Here is a 24,599-nt window from a genome sequence, read left to right on the forward strand (position 1 = left end):
TTATGGTTTCAGGTATCACATTTAGGTATTTAATCAATTTTTAATTTATTTTTGTGTATTATGTAAAAAAGTGGTTCAGTTTCACTCTATTGCATGTAGCTGTCTAGTTTTCTCAGCACTGTTTGTTGTAGACACATTCTTTTTCCCACTGGATATTCTTTTCTCCTTTGTTGAAGACTGATTATGTATTGTGGGTTTACTTCTGGATTTTCTATTCTGTTTCAATAATCTATGTCTATTTTTGTGTCAGTACCATACTGTTTTGATTACTACAGCTTTGTAATATAACTTGAAGTCTAAAATTGTGAAGCCTCTAGCTTCATCTTTCTTTTTCAAGATTGTTTTGGCTATCTGGGGTCTTTTGCAGTTCTATACAAATTTAATATTCTTTGTTCTAGTGAAAAATGCTGTTGGTATTTTGATAGGGAGTGCTTAAACATGTAGATTGTTTTCGGTAGTGTAGATATTTTAAGAATATTTGTTCTCCCAATCCAGGAGCATGGTATGCCTTTCTATTTCTTTGTGTCATCTTCAATCTCTTTCATCAGTGTTTTATCATTTTCTGAGTATAGGTCTTTCACCTTTTTGGTTAGGTTTGTTCCTAGATATCTTATTATTTTGGGTGCAAGTGTAAATGAGATTTTTTTCTTAATTTCTCTTTCTGCTGCTTCATTTTTAGGGTATAGAAATGCAACAGATTTCTGCACACTGATTTTGTATCCTGCAGATTTTACTGAATTCATTTATCCATTCTAGCAGTTTTTTGATAGAGTCTTTTAGGTTTTGTTTTTTGTTTTTTTAAGATTTTTAATTTATTTATTCATGAGAGACAGAGAGAGAAAGAGAGGCAGAGACATGGGCAGAGGGAGAAGCAGGCTCTATGCGGGGAGCCCGAAGTGGGACTCTATCCTGGGACTCCAGGATCATGCTCTGGACTGTAGGCTGCGCTAAACCACTGAGCCACTCAGGCTGCCCTCTTTTAGGTTTTCTATATAGAGTATCCTGTCATCTGCAAATAGTGAGTTTTACTTCTTCCCTACCAATTCAGATCTCTTTTATTTCTTTTTGTTGTCTGATTGCTGTGGCTAGGACTTCTAGTACTATGTTAAATAAAAGTGATGAGAGTGGACATTCATTGAGTATGATGTTCGCTGTGGGTTTTTCATATACGGTCTTGATTATTTTGAGATATGTTCCCTCTAAACCTACTTTGTCAAGGGATTTTATCATGAATCAGTGTCATACTTTGTCAAATGCTTTCTTTTTTTTTTTTTTTTTTTGTCTTTTTTTTGTCAAATGCTTTCTTCTGCATCTATTGATGTGATTTTATGGTTCTTACCCTTTCTCTTATTGATGTGATGTATGACATTGATTGATTTGTGAATATCAAACCACCCTTGTAACCCAGGAATAAATCCCACTATATTGTGATGATATTTTTAAATGTATTGTTGAATTTGGTTTGGTAGTATTTTGCTGAGAATTTTTCATCTATGCTCATTAAGTATGTTGGGCCTAACATTCTCTTTTTTAGTGATATCTTTATCTGGTTTTGGTATCAGGGTAATGTTGGTCTTACAGGATAAATTTGGAAGTTTTCCTTCCTTTTCTATTTTTTGGAATAATTTAAGAAGAATCATTATTAATTTTCCAAGAAACAGACTCTTAACTATAGAGAACAAACTGATAGTTATCTGAAAGGAGGTGGATGGGGGGATGGTGATACAGGTGATGGGGTTTAAAGAGTAGACTTACCATGATGAGCACTGTGGAATGTGTAGAATTGCCGAATTACCTGAAACTAATTGTATATCTGAAACTAATATATACTGTATGTTAACTATACTGGAATTAAAATAAAAAACTTAAAACATTTAGAAACAATGATAAATTTAACTAACATACTAAAACTTTCAAAATCATAGGTACTTATACCATGATTCTCATTAGTTTCTTCTCTGCTTAATTATCCTTTTTTTTTTAATAAATTTTTATTTATTTATGATAGTCACACACAGAGAGAGAGAGAGAGGCAGAGACACAGGCAGAGGGAGAAGCAGGCTCCATGCACCGGGAGTCCGATGTGGGATTCGATCCCGGGTCTCCAAGATCGTGCCCTGGGCCAAAGGCAGGCGCCAAACTGCTGCGCCACCCAGGGATCCCTGCTTAATTATCCTAATTATGCGTCTTAGAAATTATCACAATGCTAATTCTGTGTTCTAACTTAGCATAATTATTATTTGAAACATTTATAAAATTTCAGAGCTCAAAAGAAAAAACAGATTAGTAGAGTCCAGTGTTGGTCTACACAATTTCCTGGTGAGTTACCAAACAAGATTGCTAGGCCCCACCACAGATTTATCAAATCAGAACTGTGTTGAGGTGGGACATGGGGGAGGGGAGGGTGGAGAGCAGACCTCACAAACTAGTTAAAACAAAATAAAAACAAGAGAACAATATATTCCTGTGCTGATACTGACATAATCCCAGCCCCTTTGGACACACATTAGGGAACCAGGATTCAAAGAGATGAAGGAACTTTTAAAAAGCTCTAAAAGCAGTGGAAACCAGAACTACTACTTAAAACACTCATTTTAGAACCCTTAGTCCAGTCTTCTTTTTTCAACTCCTGGTGCCCAAGCTGACCGTCAAGGACCCAAAAGAAAAAGGATGTACCATAACATCATGTATACTCAAAGTCTCCCTTTAGTCAAAATGGGATTCAAACTAATTTGGATTAAGTTCTTCCTTTCCTTTTACCCAATGTCCTTTTTTCATTTTTCAATTGTGGAAGACAACCATACATTTGGCTAATGGCTTGTAAAATATTTTGCGTATTTTATACTTTTCCCAGAACAAGGGAATAAGCTTTCTGTCCCTGAATCTCTGGCAATAGACTAGAACAGGGGTTGTGAAACTATGACCTATGGGCCAAATGCAGCCTTGTACCTGTTTTTATAAATAAAGTTTTATTGAAACACAGCCACACCTCTCCATTTTCATACTGTCTACCACTGTTTTCTTGTTCCAACTGCAGAGTCAAGTAGTTGTGACACTATCTGGCCCATGGCAGAAAAAGTTTGCTGATCCTATTCTAAAATCATGAAAATTATCCTCTGTCATTAAGGAAAGAGATGGTAATAAGAATCTCTTTTTAGTTATCTTGTGATGATGATTATCATGACAGTCAGTTCTTCTGATGGAGGTAATAATCAGCAACAAATAACTAAATGGTAGGGAGGAGAAACACAAGATCAACAAACAAAAGATCTGCAAGCTAGATATCCAGGACCTGACTGCATGATAAAGATTACAGGTATATGAAATGCGGGAACCACCTTGGCCCTGAATGGTGACCCAGTGAGACCCTGCCCTGCCTCTCAACCTACCTGTTCTGCCAGCCAGGCAATGTGCTTGACCTCCTTGCTGCCTCCTGCTGTACTGGTTGCACCAAGCATGGCATTGAGTTCAGCCAACACCTGTGGGAGGAGAGCCATTATGTTGGTGTGGATAGCTACGAACCAGGAGTGTGCTGTGGCTGTATCCTTGCAGCGCAGGATCAACGTGTTTCTGCTATCAGGAGAATGTAGTTCTATCAATCTGTGTGGAAAAAGAAAAAAAAAAAAAAAGCTAGATCAGAAGTTATCAAACCTGCCAGAGTGTAACATATGTAACTGGAAATCTATTTTAATTTTACATTCCAGAATAGAGATACTTTCTCTTAATTCCTTCGGGCCCAATTTCACAGAAAACCACATATGGAAAGATAATCATCAGAAAGACTAACTGCTGGGTCTGCTGTTTCAGTGTGTTAATGTAATGACCTAAAATGAAGGAACCTATTGTATGGGCTATGGTAAAACACCTTGCTTTGCTTTAATTTCCATGTCAAAGAAATGGAAAGCATGCTTGTTGAATGTCATATGCACACTGTAAAGAAGGAACTGATATATTTTTTTAAATACTTAGAAAATTCTGGTATAAGATATTGCTAGGTAAATAAATCTAACTGCCAAATAGTGAACTGAAATTTCCACTATGCGGAATAGAGAAAAGAGAAAATAACTGAAGAATAGGACTTTTTATGAAAATCTGAAACTTGCTTTTAGGGCCTGGGTAAAATTACATGGTTAAATCACCCACTGAGTCATAGGAGAAAAAGAGTTAAGAGATCTTTAACTCTAGGCCTGTTATTTGTTAATGCCCCACTGAGAACAATCCAAACTTCAAAAGTCACCTTTAGGAATTTGATAAATTTCTCTACAAATACATCGAACACATTTCTTAGAAAGCAATTTATTGGGTACTGTTTTCTGTTTTGGTCAAAATTTTTGCCAAGATGAGTTTAAAAAGTCAAATAAATAAATGAAATAGATGTATACACTTCTGTGTTCTAACAGTGAACATATCTATCTTTCAAAATGGACAAAAGATAAAGCTCTTAGGAGTGTTTTTCATGGTAGGCTAAAAACTGAAAAACTGCCACTGACTGGGTACAGATCTTTTTATTCTTTCATCTTTCTGAAGACAGTTTTTGCTGCCTTGAAGTACTGTCATGCGATCCTATACTACTTTAGAAGATAAGTAGCTTACTTGGATACTAGCATGCCTGCCTTGAAGCTTGTGCCCCTCTCTTTTGCCACATTTCTAAACCCTTTGTGATCACAAAGGGAATGTATTTCAATTTGCCATACTTAATATGGCAAATACACATTGTCATCTCAACTGTCATTAGACTATCCTTTCTTAAATAAGTATTTATTGAGAACCCACTATATGCCAGCTATTTTTTGAGACACTAACAATGGAGATACAGTGGTGAAAAAAGATAGAAAAAAAATAATCTCTGCCTTCATTGGATCTATTGATCTATAGATCCAATGATCCGTCTAATGAAGACGGCAAAAATTTAACAATTAATACAATTACAGATTACAATACATGCTCCTATAAAGGACTGTGATAACTACTATGAATTTCTTGTCTAAAAGAGGCAAGATGGTAGGGGCAAAAAGCAGGACTGCAATGGAGGCCTCTACACCTCCAAGGCACACTTACCCAGCTAGTGTCACACTCTGAAACAGGTTATAAACACATCTACCTCATACTTACCGACTCACCTACCTAGTCCCCTTCCTCTCACTGGAGTTAGTCACCTAGCTATCTGAAAGGCTAGCCACTAGTCTATCTATGCTTTATATGCCTTCAAAGTTCTAAGGCAATGGCCAAAAGGCCAAAAAATTCTAGAAAAGAGTCACAACATAAAATAAGATCTGGGAACAGTCAAAACTTGAGCCCATACTAGAAAGCTCATATTATTAAGAAAAAAAATCTTTAGATAGCAAGTCATAAGCTATTTGCTTTTGTTTTGTTTTTCTGTGCTGGGTGCAAAATCTGCTTAAGATTCTCTACCCCCACCCCGCCCCTCTCTCTCTTAAAAAAAAAAAAAAAAAACGGTAAAAACCACCTAAATATCCACCAATGGAATGGATTTTAAAATGTGGTATTATACAAAGAAGGGAATATTATGCAGCCTTAAAAAGGAAGAAAATTCTGGTACATGCTACAACATGGGTGACCTTGAGGACATTATGTTCAGTGAAATAAGCCAGTCACTAAAAGAGAAATATTGTATGAGTTCACATATATGAAGTATCTAGAGTAGTCAAACTCGTAGAAATAAAAATTAGAATGGTAGTTGCCAGGGGTTGGGAGGAGGGGAGAATAGGGAGTTGTTCTGAAATGGGTATGGAATTTTAGTTTTGCAAGACTAAAAATTTTTGGAGATTGTTGTACAAATATACTTACTACCACTTAATTATACACTTAAAAATGGTTGAGATGGTAAATTTTATGTTATGGGTATTTTACCACAATTAAAAACTGTAATATAAATTAATTAGAAATAACCTTGTGGTGGGATGCAAGATGGATTACAGTAGATAAAGATATGGCCTGGGGAGATTTAATTGGACCCAAAGAAGGATAAAACCAGAGAGTTCACCAGTAGGATAGACTTCTAGGCAGAAGGAATTCCTCCATCCTAAAAGCCCACCAAAAGTAGAAACAGGCAAAAAAACAAAAACAAAAACAAACAAACAAACAAAAAAAAGTAGAAACAGGAAGAGAAACAAATAGCTTATTCATATTAACCTTTATTTTTTTCCCTCAATGTTATTTTATCACATCTATTCTTTCTGATGTTATTTTTCACTATATTAATTTTTGTTGTCATGAACAAAAATTCTTAAGGTATTTATTGGCTACAAAACTGGTTATATTTTCTAGAAGAAAAATAGCTATACATTTGTTATGGGAAGATTTAAAGCAGTATATTACACTCAATAACACAATAAAATATTGCACTAAAAGGCAGAATCATTTCTAATTCTTTTGATGAGTTAATAATTGTAATATCCAGAAAAACTGCTCAAATTATTATTAAAGTAGTCAAACTTATTTTAAAGTTACTTAATGGGGATGCCTGGGTGGCTCAGTGATTGGGCATCTGCCTTTGACTCAGGGAGTGATCCTGGATTCCCAGGATTGAGTCCCACATCAGGCTCCTTGCATGGAGCCTGCTTCTCCTCCCTCTGCCTGGTTCTTTGCCTCTCTTTCTGTGTCTCTCATGAATAAATAAATAAAATCTTAAAAAAAAAAATAAAGTTACTCAATGACAAGTTATCTATAAAATTCAATGCTGGATTATTAGATAATGTGTGACTGCAAACTCAAAGCAAGTTGTTGTATATTTTCTCTATTGCTTATACTATTTTTTTAAAGATTTTATTTATTTATTTGAGAGGGGGAGAGAGAGAGAGCAGAGCCCAACTAGAGGCTCAATCACAGGACGCAGGGATCATGACCTGAGGCAAAGGCAGATGCTCTACTGACTGAGCCACCCAGGCGCCTTACTTATACTAATCTTAGGAAGAAAAAGCATTTCCAGTATTTCTAGAGCTCCCTATAAAACATAGCAACTGAGCACACACATTTAGTCAACTCCTTCCTAAAATCCCACTATAGGGCAGCCCCGGTGGCTTAGTGCTTTGGCACCGCCTTCAGCCCAGGGTGTGATCCTGGAGGCCCAGGATCAAGTCCCATGTCGGGCTCCCTGCATAGAGCCTGCTTCTCCCTCTGCCTGTGTCTCTGCTTCTCTCTCTTTCTGTGTCTCCCATGAATACATAAATAAAATCTTTAATAAAATAAAATAAAATCCCACTATAAACACTTAAAGGGGCTTTTTAAAAAAATATATTTTATTTATTTATTTGAGAGAGCAAGGGAGGGAGACAGCGAGAGAGAGAGAGAGAGAGAGAGAGAGACAGAGAGACAGAGAAAGAGAGCACAAGCAAGAGGAGGGACAGAGGGAGAAGGAGACTCCTTGATGAGCAGGGAGCCCAATATGGGACTCGGTCCAGAACTCTGAGACTATGACCTGAGCCGAAGGCAGATGTTTAACTGACTGAGCCACTCAGGCACCCCAAAAGCGATTTTTGTAAAATGTAATGGACTTTTTCTTTCAGCAGTATTAGGTTTATGTAAAACACTGAGTAAGAAGTACAGAGAACTCTGAAACACCACCCCTCCCTGCCTCTCCACAATATACCCTATTATTCACATCTTGCATTAGTGTGGTCCATTTGTTACAACTGATGAGCCAGCCAATAATGATACAATATTATTAACTAAAATCCCAGTTCACTCTTTGTATTGTATATTCCAAGTTTTGACAAAAGTATGCCATAGATCTACCATTACTGTATTCTACAGAGTAATAATTTCACTGCTCTAAAAATCCTTGTGCTCTACCTATTGGTCCTCCATCATTCAGGCCCTGGCCCTGACTTCTGGTAACCACTAATCATTTTACTGTCTCCATGGAATCATACAGTATGTCACTTTTTCAGACTGGCTGCTTTCACTTAGAAATATGCATTTAAGGTTTCTCCATGTCTTTCGTCCTTGAGAGCCCATTTCTTTTTATTGCTGATTAATATTTTATTGTCTGGATGTACCACACAATTTTTTTTATCCATTCACCTATTGAAAGACTTCTTGCCTGCTTTCAAGTTTAGGCAATTCTGAATGAAGCTTCTATAAACACTGGTGTGCAGGTCTTTGTGTGAACATTAAGTTTTCAACTTCTTTGGGTAAATAACGAGCACAAGTAGTAGGTCATATGTTAAGACTATGTTTAGCTTTGTAAGAAACTGCCAAACTGTTTTCCAAAGTTGCTGTACCATTCTTCATTCCCACCAACAATGAATAGGAGTTCCTATCGTTCTGCATTCCTCTCCAGCATTTGGTGCTGTTGGTGTTCTGGATTTTGGCCATTCTAATAAGTGTAGTGGTATCTCATTGTTTTAATTTGTAATTCCCTAATGACATGTGATGTTGAGCATCTTTCATATTATTATTTGCCATCTGTATTTCTTCTTTGCTAAGGTGTACAGATCTGTTGCCCATTTTTATGTTTTTTATTTTTTTCAGATTTTATTTATTTATTTATTTGGGGGAAGAGGATCAGCCGGGGGAGGGGGAACTACAACAAAATTATGGAAGCTGGCAAGCAGACAGAGGAGTTAAATGACTTAGCAGACCTAAGAAAAGTGAGGAGTGAAATCCCAGTCAATCCATGTTGCAGAATCCTGAATAGGATGGGGAATTAGAGCATGAGTTAACTCTGGGAGTGGGAGTAAAGCACATAGCTAAAATAGAGAAGCTGGCTGCAAGTCTGTTCCAGCATTCCCCACACCCAGCACTCAGTGACTGCTCCACCCTCAACCCAGCAAAAGATTCATATCCACCCTTATCCCACTAAACTGAAAAGAGCCAGTGATATCCTGAATTCAGTCCCCATATCAAGCTAGTTGTTTGGGGCTATTTATTTCCACTGGGTTGCTTTGGCCACTATAACCAGCTTAACATCCTTTAAACACATGCTAAAAAGTTCAGTCGCAAAACCATGATGAAAAATTTCTTTCACTCCTCCTACTGACCTACTTAGTACTAAAGATAGGAATCTGTTCATCCTTCTCTAGGCACAAAACGTTCCACCTTCTGAAAATGCCTTTACACTTCATACAGTTTCTGGGACAGTCTCTCAGACTCCTTTGACACAGTCTAAACTCTGAAAATCTTGATGTCAAAGATCCTAGTTATTAATAACCAGAAGAATGGAAAATAAATCTGTTATAAAATAAAACTAAACCTGATTAAATAGGATAAGACAACAGGACCTCTAGGCTAGAAAACGATGAAAATTGACAGTAAATTAGTTCACAAGGCAGGAGCACCAATTTTTCATGAAAGAGAAATTTAAGTTTCTTAAGAAAGGACTGTGAAATAGAATATTAATTTATAAGACACTGAAAAGAAACTCTAAAACAGGAGTGATGATTCTAGGATCCAGAAGACTTTGCCTTTGGAGAAGGAGCCCCACAACTGATAAAGGGGGCAAAGTATTTCAGAAAGTCTAGTGCTGTTCTAAAAGAAAAATTCAAATGAAAACTCTGCTAATAAAAATCTGAAGGCAGTCTGCCAGTAATTGTTTGGGCCCATGGGAGAGAGGAGGAGACAGCTACAATGTGAAGAGTTTTGGCCACTAGTCAAACCACTGAGGATTTCCTGAGAAATACAAGCACATTTTGATCAGATGAATCAAATTAATGTTTAGGTACACCGAAACAGGATTCTGTAAGTCTAGCCTGTTTCTCCTTTTAGTTGTCTTCGACATATCTTATATATTTAATAATAATCATATTGTTTTAATATTTCAGAAAGCCAAAATTTACCTTTTAAATGAGAAATAGCCAATATGAGGATGACCAAGACTTTGTGAACCAGCTCAAATTAACATTTATATTTCTGGAAAGCAGCACTTAAGAACACCTTGTCATTGCTAAACTCCACACTGCCCACAGTGCTATTTGTGAAGGAATGGGCGCATGTTCTTTCTCTGGACTTCATCATTACTTAATTAGCTTTCACTTCCCACAATGAACAGCTTAGAACTATGAGAATGCCTAGTGAAGTCTTGAAAACTCAAGTTGGAAGAAGAGAACAAACTTCCTCCTCCTCCTTACTTATTCTGATGGTCAGCACTTTTTTTCAGCTCTAGACACTGAAACTAGATCAAAGTAGTAAAACAGAAAAAAAGATGTTTCCCTCTCAGGTCAAGTAAATTTTTGGTTTAGAAAGTAAAACCCTGGGCAGCCTGGGTGGCTCAGCGGTTTGGCGTGGCCTTCAGCCCGGGGTCGTGATCCTGGGAACCGGGGATCGAGTCCCATATCGGGTTCCCAGCCTGGAGCCTGCTTCTCCCTCTGCCTGTGTCTCTGCTTCTCTCTCTCTGTGTCTCTCATGAATAAATAAATAAAATCTTTAAAAAAAAAAAAAGTGAAACCCTTATATCAAGATGAAAGATGATTCACAAAGAGATTCTACTACTTTCCACTGGAGTAGTTAATATTAAAAAGACACCACCAATGTTGGTGAGGATGTGGAACAACGCAATCTCTCATGCGCTGCTGGTGTATTTAACTTATTAATAACAGTATTCATTTAAATGGCACAATCACTTTGGAAAAAAGACTGGCATTTAGAAAACGAAACTTTTATTTAAGGGATTTATTTATTTATTTGAGAGAGCAGGATGGTGAGGAGTGGAAAGGGAAAGAAAGAATCTCCAACAGACTCCCACTGAGCAAGGAGCCCAACTCGGGGCTCAATCCTATGACCCTGAGATCATGACCTGGACTGAAATCAAGAGTTGGACGCTTAACCCACTGAGCCACATAAGCGCCCCAGAAAACTAAACTATTTTACCCAGCAATTCTACACCTAAGACTTTACCAAAGAAAAATGAAAATGTATGCCTACAAAGGGTTCTACAAAAATATTAATAGTAACTTTATTAACTCTAAACTAAAAATAGGGCAGCCCCGGAGGCGCAGCGGTTTAGTGCCGCCTGCAGCCCGCGTGGGTGATCCTAGAGACCCTGGATCAAGTCCCACATCAGGCTCTCTGCATGGAGCCTGCTTCTCCCTCTGCCTGTGTCTTTGCCTCTCATTCTCTCTCTGTGTCTCTATGAATAAATAAATAAAATCTTAAAAAAAAAAGATAAAAAACTAAAAATAGTTTCCATCAATGCAAAAACACATAACTGAATTGTGATATATTCATATAACACAGTATCATTCAGCAATAAAAGAGAAATAACTACTGATATATGCAGTAAGATAAATGAATCTCAGGCAGCCCCAGTGGCCTAGCGGTTTAGTGGCGCCTTCAGCCCGGGGTGTGATCCTGGAGACCTGGGATTAAGTCCCACGTGGGGCTCCCTGCATGGAGCCTGCTTCTCCCTCTGCCTGTGTCTCTCTGCCTCTCTCTCTCTGTGTGTCTCTCATGAATAAATAAATCTTAAAAAAAAAAAAAAGATAAATGAATCTCAAAAACCTTATGCTGAGTAAAAGAATTCTACCTCAAAATAGTATCTATGATTGCATTCATATGAAGTTTCAGAATAGTTAAAACTAATCTGTAGTAGAAAGTCAGAACAGTAATAGCCTTTGAAGGTGAGAGAGGGAATTGACTGAGAAGGGGCACAAGAAAACTTTCCAGGGTGATGGTAATGTTCTACATCTTTTTTTTTTTTTTTTTTTTTGTTCTACATCTTGATAGGCTTGTGTTACATAACTGTATGCATTTGTCAAAGTGTATGATTTGTGCATTTTATTATCTGTAAATATTTCCTCAAAAGAAAAAAAAAACTACAGTGAAACACCAAAATCTACTTATTTATATGCATGCTTAATCTACTTATTTATATGCATACTTATTTATATGCATGCTTATTTAAACGGAAATATATTAATGTCTGCAATTCACTCTGAAAAGTATCAAGAAAAATTAAAATGGAGTGACAGATAGACAAATGGGTCAACTTGTGCTAAAACAGGTATAGTAGGGACGCCTGGGTGGCTCAGTGGTTGAGTGTCTGCCTTTGGCTCAAGTAGTGATTCCAGGGTTCTGGGATCGAATTCCACATCAGGCTCCCTGCATGGAGCCTGCTCTTCCCTCTGCCTGGGTCTCTGCCTCTCTCTCTCGGTCTCTCATGAATAAATACATAAAATATTTTTAAAAATAAAAATTAAAATAAATTTTAAAAAAAGCAGGTATAGGGGATCCCTGGGTGGTTCAGCGGTTTGGCGCCTGCCTTTGGCCCAGGGCGTGGTCCTGGAGTCCCGGGATCGAGTCCCACGTCAGGCTCCCGGCATGGAGCCTGCTTCTCCCTCCTCCTGTATCTCTGCCTCTCTCTCTCTATGCCTATCATAATAAATAAATAAACCTTAAAAAAAAAAAAAAAAAGGCAGGTATAGGGGCAGCCCGGGTGGCTCAGTGGTTTAGTGCAGCCTTCAGCCCAGGGCCTGATCTTGGAGACCCGGGATCGAGTTCCACATCGGGCTCCCTGCATGGAGCCTGCTTCTCCCTCTGCCTGTGTCTCTGCCTCTCTCTCTCTCTGTCTCTCATGAATAAATAAATAAAATCTTAAAAAAAAAAAAAAGCAGGTATAGTAAAATGTTCACGGTTGACTCTAGGTGGTGAGAAAATGAATGTTGACTATAGAATTCTTTTGACCTTGCTTTACGTGGAAGATCTTTTACAATAAAACGTTAGGAAAAAAGTAAAGAATGTTGGGAAACCACATGCCCACCAACGGCTTAAAGAACAGAATAAGTATTTTCCACATTAGGGAACATTTAGGCCTATTTCTTGCTCTGAGTTTTACAAGAGACTATGTTGAAGATTAAAATTTCCAAATAGAAATATGGTCAGTTATATAAAGCTGCAACTTGATAAATGTTTTGCTCACAGATGTCCTAACAAAACTTATTTTTACTGTTCCTGCAATGGATTGGTTTTTTCCATGGCTTTAAATGTTGCAGCTGTGTTACTTGTCATGACATCTTCCTGAGACAGAGCTGAGATAAATTTAAGGATCAAAGAGCTCCAAGTGATTTTCTAGATATTATCTTATTTATCCTTGAAGTAGTTCTAAAAGACTCTAGTTGAGCAAACATTATTATGTCCATTTTACAAACAGAGAAAATAGGACAGAGAAATTAAGGGATTTATTTAAGGTCATAGGACACAAATGGCACATGAAATCATAGTATAGTGAAAGCTTACTATGCCAATTTTGCAATCATCCTCTTATTTAATCTGCATATAAGCTTTCATTTTGTACAGGAGGAAACCAAGGCTTACAGAAAAGAAATAGCTTGGCCAAAGTTTCAAAGCTCATCATCTAACTTCTATCTGACTAGCTAATGGGTTCTGAACATTTTTTTCTCCTAAGACATATAGATGTTCCCACTCCTATGGACATAACTGAAGTTCTGCATAATTTTGCCAGGCACTAATTCTACTGCTTTTCTTTTTCTCCAGAAAGCACACTGGAATGCAAGGAGGAGTGATAAAGAAATAACTTTGATTCTCTTACAATTTATATTTTACAAAAAGCAAATTATCTATAAATCTTAGCATTTCAAGTAAAATGAGAAACAAATTACTTTGTAGCATTAAGATTGAGAATCTACAATAGCCTGAATCTTCTAAGACCTTTCCTCATTTAGTATACCATGGTCCAGGAAACTGACCCTCTCTTATTTTTTTTCTAAAGATTTTATTTATTTATTTAAAGATTTTATTTAAAGATTTTATTTATTTATTCACAAGAGACACAGGGAAAGAGGCAGAGACACAGGCAGAGGGAGAAGCAGGCTCCATGCAGGGAGCCGAATGCGCGACTGATCCCGGGATTCCAGGATCACGCCCTGGGCTGAAGGCAGACGCTCAACCGCTGAGCCACTCACACGTCCCTGACCCTCTCTTATCGAAGAGCAAGATGTGATACAAATCTCGTAACCCAAACTTCTGTCTCCGATTGGTTCTGAAGATCTATTTCAAACCTGATCATGCACCAAATGTCTTTAGCATTTAGTATGTATCCTACAGAGAGTGCAACCCCGTGATCCTGGCCTTTAATAAAGGCCAAAGGTACTGAGCTCTAAAAGATGTCTAAGTAGAAGATAAAGTAGCACAATCTTCAATAATACAGCCAAGTCACATAACCTTCCTCCTCCCACAACCTCAGAGTTCTGCAAAAACTTTGTAACACTTTGCCTTTTTCTCTAATACCTCACCATATCAGCAGCGCTACAGGTGCTACAGACTGTGTCCTGCCCCATTGAATCCATATGTTAAAATCCTAACCCTCGATGTGATATTAGGACATGGAGCCTTTGGGAGGTGATTAGGTCATGAGGGCAGAAATAAGCGCTCTTATAAAAGAGACCCCAGGGACGCCTGGGTGGCTCAGCAGTTGGGCACCTGCCTTTGGCTCAGGTCGTGATCCCGGAATCCGGAATCGAGTTCCACATCGGGCTCCCTCCGAAGAGCCTGCTTCTCCCTCTACCTGTGTCTCTGCCTCTCTCTCAGTCTGTGTCTCTCGTGAATAAATCAATCAATCAATCAATCAATCAATCTTTAAAAAAAGAGAGAGAGAGAGAGAGAGACCCCAGAGAGCTCTCTAGACTCTTCCGCTATGTGAGGACACAGCAAGAAGATAGCCATCTATGAATCAGGAAGCCGGCCCTCACCAGACACGGATTCTGCTGGCACCTCATCTTGGACTTCTATCCTTCCTATTCTTGGACTGTGAAAAATCAATTTCTGTTGTTTATAAGCCACCCAGTCTATGATATTTTGTTACAGCAGTCACAACAGACTACGACAAGAGATACCTATTCTCATTCTCAGAAATGATTTATAATGAAGAGACTTAGCCTGAAAAAATTCCTCAGCCTGACAACCAGTTGACAAATTTAGTTGCTGTTTGTTCTTTATCACATTGTTTCTCTATTCTAGTTCCTTCTTTGTGGTCCTTATTTTTTTTTCCTAATTTTTTTAAGTTCATAATTAACCAAAAGCTCTCCAAAAATGCATTTCATTTGAAGAAAAAAAATAATTTTGATCTAAAAGTTAGAAGTGATTACTTTGCAAATTAAATTCTTACTTAATGAAAAAAAAGCAATTCTTTAAAGACCAAGCTGTGTTGTATTTAGATATAATTTAACATGCACACAATCTTTCATGAATAAATCTATATGTAACTTGAAACAATTTCCATAATGTCTTGAACTTGTAAAAGAAAGAAAACAAGATCAATACAAATATATCAGAACATAATTTTCAAAATGTGTAAACATAATTGGCAGTTAAGACTTCTTCAAGCTACGCTTTAAAAAATATTTTTTTGGGGGGGATCCCTGGGTGGCTCAGCAGTTTAGCACCTGCCTTTGGCCCAGGGCGTGATCCTGGAGTCCTGGGATCGAGTCCCGCATCAGACTTCCTGCATGGAGCCTGCTTCTCCCTCTGCCTGTATCTCTGTCTCTCTCACTCTCTCTGTGTCTCTCATGAATAAATAAAATAAAAATCTTAAAAAAAAAAACTTTTTAAAAAAATTTATTTATTTGAAAGAGAGCAAGCAAGAGAGAAAGCACAAACAAGGGGCAGGGGCAACGAGAGAGGGAAAAGCAGGCTCCCCGCTGAGTGGGGAGCCCAACCTGGAGCTCAACCCAGGCCCCAGGATCATGACCCAAGCCGAAGGGAGATGCTTAACTAATTGCAAGTCACTCTTTCTTAAGAACCTACAATGAACCTGGCTCTGTGCAAAGGGTTCCTATTATTGTCTCATTTAATCTGCACACTGAGTTAAGTATTATTATTCTTTTTTTAAAAAAAAAACAAATGAGGATATGGTGGTTTATGGAGGTGAAAGGATTTGCTCAGAGCCTTCCTTTCAGCAGGTCACCCTAATCATGATTGTCTGATTTCCACAAGAAGGTTTATCTGATTGCAGAGCTCAACTCTTTCCAGTATGCCACACACAATATATATTACAGAGCAGGACTTTTAATGTCCCCATGGTCTAAAATCCCCAATGTTGGGGCACCTGGGTGGCTCATTAAGCATCTGCCTTCAGCTTGGGTCATGACCCTGGGGTCCTGGGATTGGGTCCCTCATCAGGCTCCCGGCTTCCCCTGTTCATGCATTCTCTATCTTTCAAATAAATAAAAAATCTTCAAAAAAATGCCCAAGGTCACTGAGCTTCCTGCTGTCTTCTTGTATCCATCCCATCCTGATTGGGTATTTGGCTATACATTCAGATCAGAAGAGACCATAAAACTGAAAGTACATTATATAAAGTCTGGTGCTTAACTAGGTCTTTGGATAAGTTTCTCTGTCTCTTTTTTCCCCCTAATCTCTAACCGAACACTAGGTTTACCAGTATCACCTCACAGAATCACTGAAGACAAAGTCACAGAACCTGAATGGTTATAGAACTATGCAAGGGACACTAGAAATTATTCAAAATCAACTCTCTCTATTTACAAATAAGGACACTCAAGTCAAGAGATGTCAAGTTGCCAGGGTCACATTGCTAGCTGAGGCAGCCATATCTATAATCAGATCTCAGACTCTACATTATCCACAATATAAGGAGTTTCCATCTGAGGAGATATTTACAATTTAACAAGGTTTTTAAAATTATGAATTAAATTCAGAGTGAGAAAAGTACTAATACTCCAGAAAAGTGTGAAATTAAGAGAAGTCCCTCTACCCTTCTAATCTATTTGATTGATTGATTGATTGATTCATTCATTCATGAGTGAGTGAGTGAGTGACACAGGGAGAGAAAGAGAGAGGCAGAGACAGGCAGAGGGAGAAGCAGGCTTCATGCAGGGAGCCAGATGTGGGACTCGATCCCGGGTCTCCATGATCACGCCCTGAGCTGAAGGTGGAGCTAAACCGCTGAGCCACCTGGGCTGCCCTACCCTTCTAATCTTATTTTACTCCCTGGAGGAACCACCATGAAGTTTCCTGTGTGTTTGTCCCAAATTTTTCCATATATGTATATGTACATGTATGTGTAAAGTAATTTAAATATGGAACTCCAGGGTCACCTCAGTGGCTCAGTGGTTGAGCGTCTGCCTTTGACTCAGGTCATGATCCCAGGATCGAGTCCCGCATCGGGCTCCCCACAGAGAGCCTGCTTCTCCTTCTGCCTATGTCTCTGCCTCTTTCTCTATCTCTCTTATGAATAAAGAAATAAAATCTTTTTTAAAAAAAGATATATATGGAACCCCCAAAATTATTCTCTCATCTTAGGCTGATGTTTTCCTCTGCATAATGTTGTCAACAGTCATATTATTAATAATATGCATGAGTAATATTGCAACATGTCCCTAAGTTTGTAAAGCTGTGAGTACGATATTCTCCCTTTAGGTACAGCTCACCTGTTTTCCAGATCCGGCATGCTTAGGTTTCTAGCAGCAAAGCACATTTTGAGAGGGATGACCTTCCTGTCCTTGGTGCTGTTCTGGTGTTTTGGAGAACCAGAGTCCTCACTGCCACTAAAGCTTGGTGACTGCGGAGATGCACCTTCCCAAGGTAGATCTGATACTAATGATGGTTTCTTGATATATGGTGTTACTTCTCGGATGAACTTGACTACAAACAAAAATCAAAGAAGAAGGTTACTGTTTTTGCTTCCTATGAACAATGACAACTGAAATACACACATACATTTAATATCTGTTGGTCAGTAAAAAAAGACACTAAGTTAAAGAGCCAGCACACAGCATTTTAGGATTGGAGAATATCTTAAAGGCTATATAATCCAAACGAAATGCCACTACTATATTCTAAAAAGTTTAACTTCTGAGCTTTTGCATGTATTTTTCCTTCTGCTTAGGATTCCTCTTTCTCTGCCTGGTCAACTCTACTTCAGAGTTACCTCTTCAGCAACCTTTCCTGTCAACTCTCCCCAGGGTATTACCAACACACCTCTGTCACAACCTCTCAGCACCCTGGGTTGTATCCTTTGCTAATACTTCCATCCACCTGCTGGGTCTGAGTTCTTTGAGGGCAGGACTTATGATGGATTCAGTCTTAGTATCCAACACATAGTACAGTGTGTGCTCAATATATGTTTGAAAATGAGTTAAAGAAACAAATGGAGACGCCTGGGTGGCTCAGTTAGTTAAGTGTCTGCCTTTGGCTCAGGTTGTAATCTCAGGGTCCTGGGATTGAGCCCCACATGGAACCCTACACTGGGCTCCGTGTTCAGTGGGCGGTCTGCTTGTCCCAATCTCTCTCCCCCTGCTCATGTTCTCTCTGTCTCTCTCAAACAAATAAAAATCTTTAAAAAAGAAAAGTATTTTAAAATTTCCCAAGTTGCCAAAACAACAACAAACAAACAAATAAATAAATACTTGGATTATTTCCATAGTTGACCAGCCATGAATAAATCTCCTGGTGACAGATTCAGTACCTCCTGAGACAGTGTCACTTAATTTTAGACAACTCAACATTTAGAAATTCTTGAAACTTCCACAAACTGGTTTGCAGTCTACTGAAGCCATACAGAAAAAAACTTACATCTCTCACGTGAGAACAACTTAATTATCTAAAAACTGATTATTTCTCTCTTTCCCTAAGCTAAATATTTCTAGTTCAGTTCAATTCAATTCAACTCAATCAGTATTTTTAGCTACCTATCAACTGCCAGTAATTAGTCTATCCACTAAAAACAAATTAAGCATGGATCCCACCCTCAAAGAATGGCCAATCTATTAAGGGAGACAGCTATATTAACACATCATTATAGATTTGAAAACGAATACAAAAATAAAGTGTATTCAAGGTAAGGTATTTTGATTAATGGTAGCCCCAAATTAAAACATAGCTTTTACTAGATGGCAAACTTCTTTAAGTTCAATTTTAAGACTCATTAAATACTTCTTTGACCCTGGTCATGACTAGCAACTGCTGTCATTTGAGGCATGGTGTTCTCGTTTCAAAAACCAGACAAACTGAGGATTATTAAAATTTTAAATGTCATTAAAAATGTAAATGGTTGAATGCAGACATAGTCATCATTAACCCTGCTATCATGTTATATTAGATCAGTATTCTACTCCCCTCTCAAATTCTAATGGGGTAGGTCATTACAGTAGTATCATGGGAATTAAAAACTAGAAAGATATGATCATTGTCAAGGTTTATCAATATCATAATAGTCAGTATTAACATTCCACAGCACTGGAAGCTTTACAAGCCGGGGTGCCTGGCTGGCTCAATCAGTTAAATGGATGACTCTTGATTTCAGCTCAGGTAATAAATCTCAGGGTCATGGGATGGAGCCCCACATCAGGCTCCACATTCAGGGGGTTGTTTGCTGGAGATTCTCTCCCTTTGTTTCTGTCCCTCCCCCTATGCATGTGCTCTCTCTCTCTCTTAAATAAATAAAACTTTCTTTAAAAAAAGCTTTACAAGCCAATGAAACTTTACTAACAAATAGATTTCTAAATCTAAAAAATTATCAGATGTTTCTAAAAACACAGTTAAGTCTTTAAAATACTGTTTCTTTTTTGAATAACTAATACATGCATATAAGACAAAATTCAAAAAATAGAAAAGATCTTAAGATTTTTATTTACAGGATGCCTGGGTGGCTCAGTGGTTGAGCCTCTACCTTTGCTCAGGGCATGATCCCAGGGTCCTGGGATCGAGTCCCACATCACACTCCTCGCAGGGAGCCTGTTTCTGCCTCTGCCTATGTCTCTGTCTCTCTCTGTGTCTCTCATGAATAAATAAATAAAATCTTACCAAAAAAAAATATTTTTATTTACTTTTTTTTATAAAAGATTTTATAATAAAACATCTAGATTTCTAGCAGCCCAAAACTCATCCCTGGAGACAACCATTATATGGTCTTTCAGATATATCCTAGATATGCTAAACATATGTAAAAATAAACATACACATGTACATATATATGCATATATATATAGACATACACTTCACATAATGGTAGTATATAGTGCTTACTGTTTTGCATCTTGTTTTTACTTAATATTGATAATATTTTTTTTTAAAGATTTTTTTTAAAATTTTTTTATTTATTTATGATAGTCACAGAGAGAGAGAGAGAGAGGCAGAGACACAGGTAGAGGGAGAAGCAGGCTCCATGCACCAGGGAGCCCGACGTGGGATTCGATCCCGGGTCTCCAGGATCGCGCCCTGGGCCAAAGGCAGGCGCCAAACCGCTGCGCCACCCAGGGATCCCTTAATATTGATAATATAAGCCCAGCATTCTGTAGCTCATTCTACAGCATGATGTGGTGACATATAGTCCTTTGGACTCAGAAAGATTTGGTTCAAATACCAATTGTATTTTCTACTCAGTTACTTGACTGTTAAGAGGTTTTCATCTTTATAACCTACTAGTGTTTAGTAACACTAAACAAGTAAAAGCTTCAGGCATATACTAAAAATTCAAGGGATCCCTGGGTGGCGCAGCGGTTTGGCGCCTGCCTTTGGCCCAGGGCGTGATCCTGGAGACCCGGGATCAAATCCCACGTCGGGCTCCCGGTGCATGGAGCCTGCTTTTCCCTCTGCCTATGTCTCTGACTCTCTCTCTGTATGTGTGACTATCATAAATAAATATAAATTTTTTAAAAATTCAATAAATAGTACATGCCTTTCTTTTCTTTTTATTTAATTACTTAAGTAATCTCTATACCCGATGTGGGGCTCGAACTCATGACCCTGAAATCAAGAGTCACATGCTCTTCCGAATGACCCAGTCAGGAGTCCCATGTGCCTTTTTTTTTTCCTTCCCTAAATTAAATAGTTAGAATTTTTTTTAAATTTTTTTTTTTTAATTTAGTTTTTCATGAGACACACAGAGAGAGGCAGAAACAGGCAGAGGGAGAAGCTGGCTGCCTGCAGGGAGCCTGATGCAAGACTCGATCCCAGAACTCCAGGATCACAACCTGAGCCAAAGGCTGATGCTCAACCACTGAGCCACCCAGGTGTCCCAAACGTTAAAAATTTTTAACAGCAATCAGTAGAAAGGTGAAATTATTTCCTTATAAGTTATAAAACAAGATCTGTTGAAATTAAGCATAATCCTAGAAAATATAATAATGCTAATGCCAACTTTTAGATATAGTTTATGTGTTTGTGTATGTGTGTTTGCTTCCTATGCACAGTTGTGATACATGCATTTCTAGGTTGAGAAGGGAAAAGCTAGGGATGCCTGGGTGGCTCGGTGGTTGAGCATCTGCCTTTGGCTTAGGGCATGATCCCAGGGTCTTGGATCAAGTTCCACGTTGGGCTCCTTGCAGAAAGCCTGCTTCTCCTCTGTTTATGTCTCTGCCTCTCTCTCTCTGTGTCTTTCATGAATAAATAAATAAAATCTTAAAAAAAAAAAAGGTAAAAGCTAGCTGCCTCAAGTCACCAAGGAGATTTTTTTCATCCTAGAAAAATAAGCAAGGGTGCAGCCTATATATCCCTTGAGCGGCTGACTCAGGCATTTCAATTACATGCTTTAGTTTTGTGCTTTCAAGAGAGGATTAGATCACAAGAACTTTAGCAGAAATTCCTAAGTTTCTAGTCACAGCCAATGGCAGAGACTTGCTTTTTGAACATTTAAGGCAGTATACCAACTATTGGGCTACCAACCAGAGGAAATTAAAGGCATTCTAAAAGATTACTCTTGCATATTATAGTGGCAAAAAAGGACCCCTCATGGTCTACTTAGAAGTTCATTCAGTCACATAGTAGCATCACTAAACTGATAACTGCACATATATTTAAATAAAACAGACATATGTACACAGCCTATTTCATGGCCTCATGAAAGAGCAGTGGTTTCACTCAAGTTGATGACAACTGGCTCATATCCCAATCTAACTAGCCATCCATAATAGCTGAAGAACTGAATATACATCTGTTTCTAATTTACCTGAGATATGGGAGAGGTGGAAAGTTAACAGTGTTCTGTTTAAGTCCTATAATTAGACCTCTCCGGTTACCATAGTACTCTCACCTGGATCCCTGGCAGGAAAGGTAAAGACTCTATACCCCTATATGGCATTCAGGTTGACTTAGTACTCATAATATACTTCATAATTACTTAATTTTTCCTGATAGTTGTGTAAATCATCCTCAAAATGTTTAAACGCTGATGTTTGCAATGTTTTAGATGCTGAAGTCAATTTCCTTTCCCCTATGTACTGATCATGATCACTCTTACTGAAAATGAAAGAGGCTTCCCCTCACCCTAAGAGCATCACTATAACCCTTTCATCAGAGTGACGAAAACATATACATATACTATACACACACCTGGAAGGAGGTCTGGAAGGGTTTTCATCAAAATATCAATAGTCAATAGTGCTTATGTATAGGTGTAGGATTGTCTTCTTTTTTTTTTTTTTAAAGATTTTATTTATTTATTTATGATAGTCACACAGAGAGAGAGAGAGAGAGGCAGAGACACAGGCAGAGGGAGAAGCAGGCTCCATGCTGGGAGCCCGATGTGGGATTCGATCCCAGGTCTCCAGGATCGCGCCCCGGGCCAAAGGCAGGCGCCAAACCGCTGCGCCACCCAGGGATCCCTGTCTTCTTTTCTTTATATAGTTTTGTATATTTGAAATTCTTATGAGTCCATATAACTTATACCAAAAAAAAACCCTTTTTTAAAAAAGATTATTTATTTATTTATTTATTTATTTATTTATTTATGATAGACACAGGCAGAGAGAGAGAGAGAGGCAGAGACACAGGAGGAGGGAGAAGCAGGCTCCATGCCAGGAGCCCGAGGCGGGACTCGATCCCGGCACTCCAGGATCGTGCCCTGGGCCAACGGCAGACACCAAACCGCTGAGCCACCCAGGGATCCTCCCACAAAAAAACTCTTAAGAAACAAAATTTATTCTGAAACTTTGCTCAAACTTTAAACATGGAACACCTTAAAATGAAATCTTATTGAGCCTTCAAAAACTATAATGCACTGGATGGGATCCAATATCCAATTGATTCTTACTGAATTCCAACTCTAATGAACAGATTTACAGGGGGTCCATGTATTTTAATGAGGTACTCTGTGATCCTGGTTTGGGGCATTAGGCAGCATCTGATTTTGACCTGAATGTCATCCTATGTGGCTATGAAAAGATACTTCATAGTGCAGACACAACTTATAGTTGTCAACACAAGTATTCCAATAAATCAATCCCCTTCCCTTCCAAACATCAACCTTTCATATAATAAGTATTTTCCTCTTTATCTCTCCTCCCCCTTTTAAAAAGATTTCACTTATTTATTAATGAGAGACACACAGAGACCTAGGCAGAGGAAGAAGCAGGCTCCTTGCAGGGAACCTGATGCGGGACTCGATCCCCCAACCCAGGATCACACCCTGAGCCAAAGGCAGACACTCAACCCTCAACTGCTGAGCCACCCAGGCATCGCAGTTTTCCTCTTTATCTCTAACACTTATATTTTTCTTACCTAATCTGGTGACCTTTACTGTGAGTTTAAGTGAAACTAACGGATCAGGGCAGCCCCGGTGGCGCAGCGGTTTAGCGCCGCCTGCAGCCTGGGGTGTGATCATGGAGACCCGGGATCGAGTCCCGCGTCGGGCTCCCTGCATGGAGCCTGCTTCTCTCTCTGCCTGTGTCTCTGCCTCTCTTTCGCTCTCTCTGAATAAATAAATAAATAAATAAATCTTTAAAAAAAAAAAAGAAAAGAAAGAAACTAGTGGATCTGACAATGTGCCATTATCTTCCCCAGGTTTTGCAAACAAATTTGTCTCTGGGTTATCCTGAGGGTGGAAGAGCTGGCTTGTCTTTTCACTCACAAATGAGTTATGGTGACATCACTGTTAAAGTATTCTCCTAAAGTTTCTCCACAACCTCATCCTAAGCTCCTCCTCCAAATCAGGAATTTGATAGATGGCCACCAGAAACATTAAAAAGGAATACTTTACTTTCAGTAAAAAGTCTTTTACATTCTCAACTTGCAGGTGTCTTTCAGCTCAAGTATCCTGTCATTTGGGGTTTGAGTAGACTGCTCAGTCTAGGGATTGGCAATGTACACCCTGAATGTATTCAGAGTGATTATGGTTTTACTATACCTTTCCATTTTATCTTATTTTTAAGATTTAATTATTTATTTGAGAGAAAGAGAGTATGTGCAGGGGGGAGAAGCAGAGGAAGAGTCTTAAGCAAACTCCTCGTGGAGCGTGGAACCTGAGGCTGGGCTCCAGCTGGAGATTACAACCCCAGTGGAAACCAAATAGGGCACCCAATCAACTCTGCCACCCAGGCACCCCTATATTTTTCCATTAAAAATGATACTGCAATTCACTAATCTACGGAGTTCCTGGTATGTGCCAGGAACTGCTTTAGGAACTTAGAATAATAAGTCCATGAACCAGTGCCTGGGTGGCTAAGTCAGTTAAGCTACTGCCTGCGGCTTAGGTCATGGTCCCCAGTCCTGGGATGGAGCCCTGCGTAGGGAGATCCCTGCTCAGTGGGGAGTCTGCTTCTCCCTCTCCCTCTGCTACCACTCTCTTTCTGTCAAATAAATAAATAAAGTCTTTAAAAAAAAAAAAGCTTGTACGCAAATGTTCTTAGCAGCTTTATTTGTAAGTGGAAACAACCCAAATTTCCTTCAAT

The 24,599-nt window shown here is 38.6% G+C and overlaps 1 protein-coding gene across 2 annotated transcripts in view; it reads right to left on the minus strand.

The window, feature by feature from the left end:
* SNTB2 (syntrophin beta 2) overlaps window positions 1-24,599 on the minus strand; it is a 115,647-nt gene that overhangs the window by 42,555 nt on the left and 48,493 nt on the right. For both annotated transcript variants that reach the window (XM_025426663.3, XM_025426665.3), the window contains exons 2-3: window positions 17,364-17,577; window positions 3,390-3,600 (exon numbers count right to left, since the gene is read on the minus strand). In XM_025426663.3, coding sequence (XP_025282448.1) covers window positions 3,390-3,600; window positions 17,364-17,577 — 425 coding nt within the window. The remainder of the gene's footprint in view (window positions 1-3,389; window positions 3,601-17,363; window positions 17,578-24,599) is intronic.

Source organism: Canis lupus, chromosome 5 (assembly GCF_003254725.2).
Source record: "Canis lupus dingo isolate Sandy chromosome 5, ASM325472v2, whole genome shotgun sequence".
Taxonomy (NCBI): Eukaryota; Metazoa; Chordata; class Mammalia; order Carnivora; family Canidae; genus Canis; species Canis lupus.